Source organism: Rhamphochromis longiceps, linkage group LG1 (genome assembly GCF_057381845.1).
Source record: "Rhamphochromis longiceps isolate RC_006_pf linkage group LG1, R_longiceps_female_GT1.1, whole genome shotgun sequence".
In the NCBI taxonomy this organism is placed as follows: domain Eukaryota; kingdom Metazoa; phylum Chordata; class Actinopteri; order Cichliformes; family Cichlidae; genus Rhamphochromis; species Rhamphochromis longiceps.
This window is the reverse complement of record NC_140557.1, coordinates 14985719-14999438: the sequence shown is the minus strand read 5'-3', so window position 1 is coordinate 14999438 and position 13720 is coordinate 14985719. Positions and strand designations below refer to the sequence as shown.

Sequence of the window (13720 nt, the reverse complement as noted above, 5' to 3'; positions counted from 1 at the left end):
CCATAGAAAATCTGTGGCGGGAGTTGAAAGTCCGTGTTGCTCGGCGACAGCCACAAAACATCACTGCTCTCGAGAAGATCTGCATGGAGGAATGGGCCAAAATACCAGCTACTGTGTGTGCAAACCTGGTAAAGACCTATAGTAAACGTTTGACCTCTGTTATTGCCAACAAAGGTTATGTTACAAAGTATTGAGTTGTATTTTTGTTATTGACCAAATACTTATTTTCCACCCTGATTTACGAATAAATTCTTTACAAATCCTACCATGTGGATTCATGGATTTTTTTTTCACATTCTGTCTCTCACAGTTGAAGTGTACCTCTGGTGCAAATTACTGACCTCTGTCATCATTTTAGGTGGGGGAACTTGCACAATCGGTGGCTGACTAAATACTTTTTTGCCCCACTGTACTTGAACATGAACTTGTTTCCAGAGAAATCTCCCTTTAGAATATAACTCAAATTCTTTTTGGATCTTGGATTTTATTCGAGAGGACAGACAGCAGAGAGCAAACACAAAAGTAGGGAGGAAACGAGGGGCAGACCCAGGGCAGAATCAAACCCAGACTCCTGCAGCCTTTCAGCATATGGGCTGCCTGCTTGACTAAGTGAACTACAGCAGCACCAGAGTATTGCTTCCATCCTGAGCCTTTACTCCCCCAATCATTTCCTTTAGCGTTCCAGTAGGACAGAGGATCCGACTGGAAGCTGTTCAAGCAATGCAATGTGTAGGAAATGCAATAATTATAAAGGATGTGCAAAATGTCTTACTACTGATCACTGCTACCATACTAAAACAAATCACTAAACAATCTGTTAATAGGCCAAGTTAAAAAATTACTGCTTCTTAGTACAGTAATAAGAGTGACCATTGTATTGTACATTCGTAGTGTAGTATCTGTGAGCTCATGTGAACGCTGAGTGAATGCGGAGACCACAGAATCACAGGGCAATCTGCTGCTAATGGCAACAGGGATATCCTGCCTTAATAGACTGTCACTAGCACTTCCACCACCTGTCCCACACAGTGCTATGCAATTAGAGCACAGCAACTACAACTAAAGAGACACACAAGTGCGTGCACACAGATAAACACACACAGGTGCATGCAGGTGTACACATGTAAACAGACAGAGGCAGAACAAAACAGCAAAGTAAGCAGAGAAGAAGGAGGATGCAGGGGAGGTGTAGTATCAGTCAGAGTGTGCTTCAGTCAAGTGTTTGCCAATATTTTCCTTGAATGTAAAAAAAATGAAAACTTAATCCGTGAATGTCACATATCTTTACTGGCAAACAAAAATTAGCACTCAGACTTGATGAGACAGATGGATAATGTGGGATCCCTTCAGGAAGCAGCTAAGTGACCCGTGATGCTAGTTTTTCTTATTAATTACATCTGGCTTATAATCACTGATTTGTATTTTTTATAGTTCACTGAAAGGAGTGATAGATCAAACAACTGGCTTGTCTTTTGACTTAGCATTAGGGGGCGTTCCCATTTGAAACGAATATCCAGATAGTGGATAAATGATATCTGGTTTCAGAAGTTAGTTTTTGTGTCACTCTTTACAAATTCAAATACATAAAATTACATCAAAAAGCCAACAAGAAGCTAAATTATCAGCTAATAACTAATGGTTTAATTCTTCACATACAGTCAAAATATGTCCCAACATGACTGATCAACAGTGTAGGGTATACAAAGAAGCAGAGATTACAGATTATGCAATAAACCTACTTGGCTAAATGAAAAGAATATTTGTCATTCATCCCATCTTTCTTCATATTAAAAAGTAGAAACTTGTGAGCCTCAGGAAAATGAGATGGTGAGAAAGAGTAAGGATAAGAAAGCAGAGACAACAGCTGGGAGAAACTGAGGACTACAATGTTAAGATCAAGGAAATGACAGGAGACAAATAGCAGCAAGAACAGGACAAAAGGATTTGAAGACAGAGAGGGACCAATCGCTCTTCCTCCCTTTCTAAGTGACCAACCATATTAGATCAGGACCTTCTGTTGTCACAGCAGGTGTGCGTTCCTGAGTGCCTGTGTTTCTTTGTCTGTGCCTGTGTGTGTTTGTGTGTATGTGAGGAGGCTGATGCCAGGTAATTGCAGTGGTATATTAGGTTAGCTCAAGTTATCCCATAATTGGGACTGTTTGGCCAATTTTCACTGGTGTACAAACTAATCCAACTCACTCCCTTCCTACCCTCTGCCGCGAGTGTGTGCGCGCTTGTTTGTGTGAACATATGTATGTGTGTGTGTGAGGAAGAGAGTTAGACAAAGAGAGCATGGAAGACTGGGCTTGTAGTCTGATGGTACTTGTATGTATAAAGGGTTCTTAGTAGCTTTCATGCAGGATGATCCAATGAGTTTAAAAAGTTTTATAAAAGGAATTTATAAAACTTCTTGTTAGGGGTCGCTACAGCAGGTCGCTATGAAGGTTTTTGAACTGGCAGAGTTTCAAGTGTTTTCAACTGAAACCAAACCAGCGACCTTTTGCTTGTTAAGATTTAAACTGGCTCCGAAGCTAAAGCAGTGCTAACATAAGGTACATTTTATACATCACTGATACTGTCTACAGATTTGCACTACAGTCCCCAGTAAGAATTTGAGCTCTTAGGTGTAAAGTATGTGAGGACTCAGGGCTGTGTGTCGGACAGGGTCGTCTGCAGTACGGGGGCCCCACAGGGAACGGTTCTGGCTCCGTTCCTCTTCACCATCTACACTGCAGACTTCTCCCACAATTCCACCCAGTGCTTCCTGCAGAAGTTCTCTGATGACTCTGCAATAGTCGGCCTCATCACTGATGGGGACGACAAGGAGTACAGAGGACTGACTCAAGACTTTGTGGACTGGTGCCAGCTGAACTACCTCCAGATCAACGCCAGTAAAACCAAGGAGCTGGTGGTAGACTTCCGCAGGCACAAGCATTCTCCACTGCAACCACTGAACATCCAGGGTATGGACATTGAGGCTGTGGACAGCTACAGGTACCTTGGTGTTCATCTGAACAACAGACTGGACTGGACTCATAACTCAGACGCCCTCTACAGGAAAGGGCAGAGCAGGCTGTACCTGCTGCGGAGACTCAGGTCGTTTGGGGTGGAGGGCCCACTCCTGAAGACCTTCTATGACTCTGTGGTGGCTTCTGCTATCTTTTATGGTGTGGTCTGCTGGGGCGGCAGCATCTCTGCTGGGGACAGGAAGAGACTGAACAGGGTGATCCGAAGGGCCAGCTCTGTTCTAGGATGCCCTCTGGACCCAGTGGAGGTGGTGAGTGACAGGAGAGCTGTCATCCCTGTTGGACAACGTCTCCCACCCCATGCAGCAGACTGTGACAGCACTGAGCAGCTCCTTCAGTGGGAGACTGCGGCACCCACGGTGTGGGACGGAGAGATTTCGCAGGTCTTTCCTCCCCACTGCTGTCAGACTCCACAACAAAGACTTTAACTGAACAAACACACACATCCACACATGTGCAATAACACTAAGTGCAATAATCTTTTCTGGCATCGTTGTATTTTTACTCAGTTGTATATAGCATTCGTATTCTATTTTTATCTTATTGTATATTTTTATTCTATTTTATTCTACTGTATATAGTATATTATTTTATTCTATTCTGTACAGCTGTGTACTGTATTTATTCTTATTGTATTCTAATTTTTGCGTCATAACTTTTGCACTGTCCACTTCCTGCTGTGACAAAACAAATTTCCCACGTGTGGGACTAATAAAGGTTATCTTATCTTATCTTATCTTAAACTGTGAGAATTAATTATCTTAGTGGTTATGGAAAGGAAGCATGAAAGCAAAAGTGATTAATCTGTAAAGGTTTTCTACATTTAACTACATGTAAAACATCTCACATCTTCAGTGTGACGCTAAAGTTACTTATTTTGTTTAATTTTTGTGGTTTACTTTTTTATACTTTTACAGGAGAACAATCCAATATCATGCAGACATTTAGATTTTACTGGTATAAAAATTTTGTTTTAAAACAATAATTTATTATTTGTGATTTAAGCCTACATAACTCACAGACAGGAAAAGTACTATAAATAGTGTTTCAGCATTCCTAATTTTATTTTATTTTTTAAAAATTTTTATTAGAAAAAGATAACCCTAGTAAATACAAAATGCACTTTTTTAAATGATTATTTTATTTATCCTAGCTATCCTAACCTTCTCCACCCATGTAAGTAAGATAAATATAGAAAAGAAGAAAAAACTAAATCACATCACTGTAAGATGCATGGTGGCAGTTTAGCATTATCATCATCCTCCAAGGCCAATGTCCTATTTCATGGCCCAGAACTAAACCTACAATTAAAAAGTCTTTCTCTTTAAGATCTGGACTTCTTCTGTCTCAGCTCAACCTTGCCACCAAGTTTAATCGTGCTGACAAACAGAAAGACAAAGAGAACTGAAAGCATGCTTGCAAAAGTGCAAACGAGACACCAGGCAGAAACTGAAATTGTATATTTATGTAATATGTTTATTTTTGTCAGTAGGACAAAAAGGACAAATCTAATGGTTCACAGTCAAAGTCTGCAGTCTTGTGTTGTGTAGCCACTGTTTGATAGGGTTTGACAGGAACTGCTCTGGCTTTAAAAATTTTAATTACCATAAATCTTTACTGGCTATTTACAGTTAGCAGACTAATCATCAATATGCCAACTATTATTTGTTAAGTTCTGTAAGGATACAAGAGCCAACAAATGAACCAGTGAATTAAAAAACATCAGTCCTTAGTAGGAGGTGAATGGTGTTGCATTAGTATTAACAAACTACAATGTGTTTTAGTCTGTTTACAGACAGCAGGAAATGCTTGCAACAGTAACATAATTGCCATATATAACCATACGTTATGTATCCCATGTATCTCTCTGTTACCATTTACCATTCCTCTTGTCCTTTTCCAGTCTTATTTTTCAAAGAAATTAATTTATGATGTACTTAAATAAATCAGTATATCACAAATAGGGATTGATATGCCATCAATCCCTCACAAACAATTTAGCCAATTTTTCCTTGATCTTAGCCGCTCCGCTCAATCCACGCCTGCAGCAGCACAGCCATAGGATTTCTCTTTATGTAAGGATGTGCTTGTCACAATAATGAGATGCTAAATTAACTTTAAAAACCCCAGAAAGACATTTTTTAATATGAGCTTTCATCGTCACTAAGCCAGAGAAATTAATTGTTGTGGTGATATCAGCTCACAGCCAGCGAGATAGCAGGGAGGGGGAGTTGTGTGAAGGTATTATGGGTACTATCAGAACCATCAGGTAGGCTCAGCAAATCCAGAGCCTTGCATTCAGGGGGAGAGCGGAAACATGGCTAAATAACAGCTTGTTCCTGCAGCAGAACAGAACAGAGTTCAAGCAGTGTAGAAACATCATACAATATAATTTCATAACAACAAAGGTCAGACAGGGCTAGTAAAATATCGCTTGGCAGAACAACTGTGGACTGCACCACCTTCATGATGTAAACAATGATTGCAAATCAGCATCTGACGTGGGTTTAATGAGACGGTAAAAAGATATTCACTGGTCAAACATCAAGTCAGAAGAGTAGTCAACTGCAGGCCATTGCTTTTAGCTAGTTTTTAAAAATTAACCCTAAGTGAAGTTAAGGGTTTAAATGTAAATACACAATTTTCTTAAGAGAAAATACAAAAATGCATATTTGTATTCAGACAGGTGACAAGGACAAGAATAAACCTGCCTGACACTAAGGTAATTTTATTCCATCAATTGCAAGTGCAATGTATGTTCGTGATCAGACATTGACAACATTCATTTACATTTCTACTTTCTCTCAAGAAGAAGTAATGCTCTCTCTAAAATTAACTTTCATCATTTTTTACAAACCTTTAAGTGTTCAAGCAAAATTAAAGAAGTGAACTTAACTACAGTGTAAAGTGGTACTTAGTTCAGTGAAGCTAAGGCCATTTTTAGAGTAGCCATTAGATAATCATACAGTGGAATAATGTCATTTTGAAATGGGGTGCTACAATAGAGTATGGTTTTAGAAAGTGTGTGTATGTGTGCTGCTGTGTGAAAGTAAGAAAATTTTACATGAAAAGTTGGTAGAAGAGAAAAATAGCACTGAGTTGGAACAGACAACAGAATAGAGAGTATTTCCTGTTAAATCAAAGGCACATTCCTTTTTTTGGCTCAAAATTATATTTATTTTGCTATGATGAAACATGTGATGTTGAAATGTAGCGACTCTAAACCATCACAAGACATCAAACCACACAAATTCTTACCTGTGTACTATCAGTGCAACCAGCCCGGTTACAGACCCTCAGCTGGTAACTGTATTCCTGGAAAGGCCTGATCCCACCAACGTCAGTAAAGCTGTTTTCATCCCCACGGTAACGCTCTTGTCCATCACGCAGTATAGCATAGTGGGTAATCTCCCCTGGTGAAGTTTTAAAGATAATTGGGTAACCACTGTTAGATTTTTCTGCCTCTGCATTAATTTAATTACTCAAGCTGAACTCCAAACACAGAGAAAGACTTTTAATCACTGGATCTAACCTAAAGTAGTAATATCCATGCACATATACAAACCATTACTCCGGGCAGGTGCTTGCCATTGCAACTGGATAATATCATCTCTTTCACCTAGGCGGCTCCAGCGGGGTGTTGCCACTCCCCATGGTTTGTCCTCAGTAGTCGTCACTGTTGTAACATTGCTGGAGCCTCGACCAAAGCTGTTCCAGCCTCTCACTCTGTACTCATAGGTGGTAAAAGGCTCCAGGTCATTGTCTATTTCCCAGTAAGTGTCAAAAAACGGGAGGACAGTAAGGGGGCAAGGGAAAGACAAAAATGCATTATTAAAAGTTTATTAATTCCATATAAACCCCTCACCTCTCCATTTTACTTAAAAGTCTCAAAGTGCATCTCTATTATAAAATAAAAAGTGAATGCTTCTCCACCCCATGGTCGTGCGGGCAGCAGCCTAAGCACAGAAACCAAGAGCTCCCTCTCCTCGGCCACCTCCTGAAGCTTGTCTGGGGGACACCGAGGCATTCCTAGGCCAACCAAGGAAGGACATGTAAAGGAGGCATTATAGTTAGATGGCCGAACCACCTCAACTGGCTCCTTTCGATGTGGAGAAGTAGCCTCTCTCGAAGGACTGCACTCATCACCCTATCTCTAAGGAAGAGGCCGGCCACTCTTCTGCTTGTTTCTACTATTTTGTTCTTTCAGTTATTACCCAAAGCTTGTGACCACAGTTGAAGGTAGGAATGTAGACTGACACCTTTGCTTTCATGTTCAGCTCTCATGTCCAAATAACTGCTCCAGCCACACCCCACATCTGTCTGTCAATCTCTTTCGCCCCTCTTTCCTCTTTCCTTTCTTGTGAAAAAGACGATTAGAAATTATTCTATTTGGGGCAGCAGATCATCCCTGAACCAGAGTGGGCACTCCACCCTTTCCTGTCTGAGGACCTCAGACTTGGAGGTGCTAATTTTCAGAGATGAGATTTTGAGGTCAGAAGCTTTACAGCAGATGATTACACGTAGAAATTCTGTCCATGATGATTATGAAGAGAATCGGTGACAAAGAGCAGGCCTGGCAGAGTCCAACTCCCACTAGAAATGGGTCTGACTTAGTGGCATCAATGCGGACTAAACTTTCATTTTAATTGTACAGGGATTGAATGGCTGTTAACAATGGGCCAGACACCCCATACTCCTGCAGCACTCCTTCCCACAGGCAACCCTGAGGGATGCGGTTGAATGCCTTCTCCAAGTCCACAAAACATGTGTAGACTGGATGGGGAAGCTCCTAAGCAAGTTCTAATATTCCTGAAAGGCTAAAGAGCTGGTTAATTGGTCCATGACCAGTACAAAAAGTGCATTGTTCCTCTAGAATCCAAGGTTCAACTAATGGACAAATCCCGGTCAGGCTGAAAAATGTGATCCACACCCTGCGGTCAACCTTCTTAAAGATAATCACCACCATAGTCTGCCAATCCAGAGGCAGTGCCCCAGATCTCCACTTCACTCCAAGCGATGGAGCACTCTCGAGCACCCCAACCACGGACTCCAAGCAAACTCAACCGTCGTTCGGTGCGTAAGTGCAAACAACAGTCAGGAGCAGCTCCCTGGCTATATATAAGCACTATCACCAGTGTGAATGTCAGGCCACGAAGCACTATGACAGACAGGTTATTACAACCCTATTGCAAAGGTACAGGCACAGTAGTATTTATACATATAGTTGTACTTGCACACATTTGTGCATTACTTTTAGGAGTGTAAATGGTCTCTTGTAAACTACCAGTCTGGGATTCTTGTCTGTACTTCTGGAATAATTAAAATAGAAAAAAATGTACAGATGAAAAAAACAGCAGTGAGGTTTGCCTAGAAATATAATACAATCTGTTTTTCTGTGTTTGATTGTAAGATATTGAAAAGCTAAGTTAATACAAAGCTCTTGTGGATAATACAGCTTACACTTATGTCACCCACTTCACATGTGGAGCTATCTGGGCGTGATCTAACTTCTTTCTTTTTTTCTCCCAGAGAAGTATAGCATGATACTCTGCGCATGCGTGTGTGTGCTTGAGAAACATCTGGTGTATGGTGGGTGGCGACAGCTTTATGTGCCTCTGCCCAGATGGTGTCACAGCATCGCCTAGAAACTCTTATCCTAACCACCCCATGCCACATGCACACATACACAGACAAAGTAATGAAAACACATACGCAGAGCTACACTCCAGAGCCACACTAAAATAGTAACTAACTGGATGCAAAAACACATATCATTTATGAGGACACAACCACCCACACACACACACATATCCACAACCACAATTAGTCTTGATTTAACAGACGTAACTACCCAGATAAATAATGTGTGGACAGACTGAAAATCACGACACACACGCCCACAAACACAAACACGTTCCTGCTCCCTTTGGGCTGATAAATAGTAGAGAATGTGAAAATGGCATTTAAACGCCCATCTCTAAGTTTTAATAACACGCAAGTGTACAGCGCAGACAGAGTTACCATGTTAGAGCTATTAGCGTGCACTGCAGCAGCTGTCTTGGTGCGTGTGTGTGACAGAGGGAGTGTGTGCAGAAGGGCATCTGTCTGTAAAGCCCTTTGATTGTAGCGGCTGACACATTTAGAGTAAATGCAGAACTGGCTTCTGCAGGCTTGCAGTTTCTGTGAACGCCATGTTTTACAGATGGCTGTAACGTTTTACTTATTCTTCATTGTGACTTAGAGAACTGAAGTGGAAGAAAAGTAATAATTTCAATGCAGGGCTGCAAATACTTGATGTTTATAACTAAAACACATTAAGCCTATAGAAAAGTACTGATACTAAAGACTAGTTAACTTAAATTTCTAGGGAACTAGAGGGCGATGTGGCTGACTTTATGCATTCATTTGTCATCTTATATTTGGACCACAATCAAATTTCATCAAGTGGCAAAACTGATTGTGTCTTTTAACTCATTCACTGCCATTGACGTCTATAGCCGTCAATTGCAGTGAATGAGTCAATGGGTTTAACTCATTCACTGCCAATGGCTGGCAGTGAATGAGTTAACTTATGCAACTTGACTTGGTACTTGGCCATCTACAGATTTGTCTTAAAAAAAGTAGGTATAATCTTCCTGGCTGTTCAGATTGCTTACTGACTCACATGGAGCTATAACTTTAGCTACAAATAAAAAACTACATACATGTTTAAGGTATAATCAGACGCATAAACTTAGAGCCCCCGAGAGCAGCCATTTGGCTTTTCTACCTTTAAAACCCGCCTTCCAGCCAAATGGCTGGTAGGTGTTTAGCTAGGCTTTAGCTTCAGCCAAGTGGAAGCTAAATTGTCTAGTCATTCATATGTAAATTAGGTTGTTACCTGAGAATTCTGGAGGGGAGTGGGGGTGTGTGAATGAGGGGGTGGGGGAGCTGCTAAAAGCTGTGAACTTCCTTTTGTGTTCGTCTTGATGCATTCTCAATCATCCAGGGAAATAAATCTCCAAAAGTCACCAACTTGGAGTGCTTCAGTTTGCCATCTTAGGGAGAAATCAACACACATGGGTGTATTTCCTTTGTTGCTGAGATTTATTGATAAAAACAGTACAAAAAACCAACCATTTGTACACATATTTACAAATAATAATAAAAAGTGAGTGAGTACATTTCAACATTTTCAGCAATCACTCACAATCCTGGCACTGCCATGGTATCTGTAGTCTGCATTTACCACATGTGTATCTGTAGCAGTGAACACATCGCACAGTGGCATGATTGTTCTTGCATTTGTGTTTGACCTGACACATGGCTCTTTTTCCAGGGCTAGGTGTGGAGGGTTGTGTCCAAAGCAACTGTTCTTTTCTTGCCTTATTCCCAGATTCCCAACACTACCAAAAGGAAGCCAAACACTGTCACCCTTTACAACAAAACAAAGTGTGGCGTAGATGTGATGGACCAGATGAGAGTTGGCTCACTCTCATGTAGCTGGGAAGAAGGCAAGAAAAGAACAGTTGCTTTGGACACAACCCTCCACACCTAGCCCTGGAAAAAGAGCCATGTGTCAGGTCAAACACAAATGCAAGAACAATCATGCCACTGTGCGATGTGTTCACTGCTACAGATACACATGTGGTAAATGCAGACTACAGATACCATGGCAGTGCCAGGATTGTGAGTGATTGCTGAAAATGTTGAAATGTACTCACTCACTTTTTATTATTATTTGTAAATATGTGTACAAATGGTTGGTTTTTTGTACTGTTTTTATCAATAAATCTCAGCAACAAAGGAAATACACCCATGTGTGTTGATTTCTCCCTAAGATGGCAAACTGAAGCACTCCAAGTTGGTGACTTTTGGAGATTTATTTCCCTGGATGATTGAGAATGCATCAAGACGAACACAAAAGGAAGTTCACAGCTTTTAGCAGCTCCCCCACCCCCTCATTCACACACCCCCACTCCCCTCCAGAATTCCCAGATAACAACCTAATTTACATATGAATGACTAGACAATTTAGCTTCCACTTGGCTGAAGCTAAAGCCTAGCTAAAAGCCTACCAGCCATTTGGCTGGAAGGTGGGTTTTAAAGGTAGAAAGGTAGAAGGCTGGGCACTGCTGCTCTCAGGGGACTCTAAGTGATAATCAGGATGTGACAAGAAAACCAAAAGCTGGTAAAACTTCAACAGTTAACAAAAAAAACCCTCTGTAAAACAGACATTAGATACTCTGGACCAGGGACTCTAAAGAAGAAGCAAAATGAAACAAATTTGTCATCACAAAATTGGTAGTCCTGTAATTATGAAACAATAATTTTTCAAGAGGAAAAGCTATAAAAACATAAAAATACAATCAAAACAATTCCTAAATTTATGTTGTTGCATTAACTAAAACTGGTTAGTGGGCCAGATTGGAGTCTTCGCCAGGCCTAGTCTGATCCCCGGGCTGTATGTTTAACACCCTTGCTCTAGACACTAACCTGGCACATACCCAGGAACTTTTAAATTGCTAATAAAAAGACACATACATACATGCTCATCAGTTACCTGTAAATGTATATACGGTGGCATCTCCACTGTACACTACCTCCTCATGCGATGGGCACATGCTTCCCTTCAGCTGCTTGTTGTCAGTGTGTGCGTGACTGCGTGAGTCAAACATTTTGTAACTGTCATTACTTCTGTTTGTATGTGCAGACAGGTCCGCAGTGAGAGCTTCCTGCGTGATGCTGATGAACGATGAGTATGTTGTGGATTGTGTCTCAGGGTGTGTGTGCGCAGACAGGACCCATGTGCACGCAGTCATAGATGGATCAAGGCCACAGGAGCCGCAGTAAGCTGTAGATGCTGCAGCCACAGGACACACAGCGCCCTGCAAACACTGGTGCTGCACAGAGAAAAAGGAGAGACAGACAGAATGAATGAAGGAGAAGAGAAAAGAAAACTTTGTTTAAGTGAACTAGAACAGAAACGTACCTCATGAAAGCTTACGATCCTCTTATTTGCTGTTATATTCTGAAGGAGAAAATCACTATATACAGCGTGTGTGTGTCTGTGTTGCATACATGGCTCTTAATGACATCATTAGAGCTAATGAGAGTTCCTACCCTTTGTCACTGCTTGCGTGTGTGTATGTGTGCATGCATGTGCCATCTCATGCTGGCTTAGGAACACACAAACGCCACAGGACCTCAGTTGATAAATGGAGGATGGGCCAGTCCCCAACTCCTGATGCGACAATGAGAGCAAGTTTGATAGACAAAAAACCCCAGAAATTCTGTCTAATGTCCACTGGGCTGCTGGAGATGATCAGCTCCTTCATGTAATTTCAGCCAATCTGCAAGGCTTTTAGCAAATGCTTAATTGGGGCATCTAATGTGTAGCAGTCTTATCCTCTCCATTTCCATTTCTATTTTTGGGTAGGTCAGTTTGTAAATGTGACACCTACAATTTTCAGATAATATAAGATCAATATTTAACGTTTTTGTTTATTTATGACATTATTTTCTACATGTGATCCTACAATTTCTCGTCCACTAATAAACTTTCAGAAGAAACACTACTTGAAGATGCTAAACACCTGAAACCTTTCAGTTCTCAGTCAACAAGGTCATGGTAGTCTTAAGAGCTTAAAAGGAGGCAACCTACAGAAGTCCACCTGCCATTTTTTCTAGCTCGCAATATCACACCTTAAATACTTGACAATCGAACTGCAGCGGTTTTTAAAAGAACTGACATCTTGTGTCAGCATGTGATTGTCAACTATTTCATACTTATCCAATCATTCAGTGATTACCTGTGGCTAAAGATCGACATATAAATGCTTCATCTTTAATAAAGGTGATCACTCAGAACCTGTTTTACACTCTTCCTTCTAAGGGGAAAGTGAACTTAAACCATTCAACCAGATCAGGTTTTTCCTTTATTTTGCTATCTGTAATACAGATGTAGAAAGAAATGGTCACAGCTGCCAAATACTGGTTGACTGAATGATCAGTGTGCTTCAGATTTCCCCGTCTAAGGTTAATGACGTGGAAAACAAGAAAACACACACTAAAAACACATTGTCTCACGTAATCACACACCTCTATTACCAGACCAGGCGTGGGTCTGTCTGCACACACATGTCGTCGGGGGTCAAAGCCAATCCCACTGCAGCATTCCTGATCCTGATGTATGACCTTTGAACCACAGCAGCGGAGTGTCACTGTGGCATTGCCAGCAGGGTGCATTGTGGGATATCCCTCATTGCCCACACAGCAAAGAGTTGTTGAAGAGCTTACATACTCGTGACCACAGCAGATGAAACCTGAAGCAAGAGAGAATATGCATCATGCCATTATTTTGTTCCACTTTCATTCTGATCTTAACATACCAGGAAATGATTTATCTTGGATCCACTTCACACTACAGTGTGCTGTGCAAATTTAGGTACTGAAAATATATATGGTGTGATAATTATTAATTTTTTTTTTTTTTAATAAAACGACATTCCCACATTTCTTAAGTCTGAACAGCTGTTTAAGAAACATACAAATCCATCAAAGGTCTTCCCACACTCCCAGGATTCAGCTGGCCTCCTGGCATCGTCTCTGTGATTTATTGGATATTTCTCTTTATCTTTCTATATAACAGCTTTGCTGTGATGTCTGATGTCTAAAATCAGCTTTTCTGTTTTTCTATAACATAAAACACATTT

At 40.9% G+C, this 13720-nt stretch overlaps 1 protein-coding gene across 1 annotated transcript in view; it reads right to left on the bottom strand.

The window, feature by feature from the left end:
- ush2a (Usher syndrome 2A (autosomal recessive, mild)) overlaps positions 1-13720 on the bottom strand; it is a 228389-nt gene that overhangs the window by 45744 nt on the left and 168925 nt on the right. Inside the window, exons 62-65 of the mRNA XM_085395310.1 lie at positions 13107-13330; positions 11569-11908; positions 6592-6789; positions 6285-6439 (exon numbers count right to left, since the gene is read on the bottom strand). Coding sequence (XP_085251436.1) covers positions 6285-6439; positions 6592-6789; positions 11569-11908; positions 13107-13330 — 917 coding nt within the window. The remainder of the gene's footprint in view (positions 1-6284; positions 6440-6591; positions 6790-11568; positions 11909-13106; positions 13331-13720) is intronic.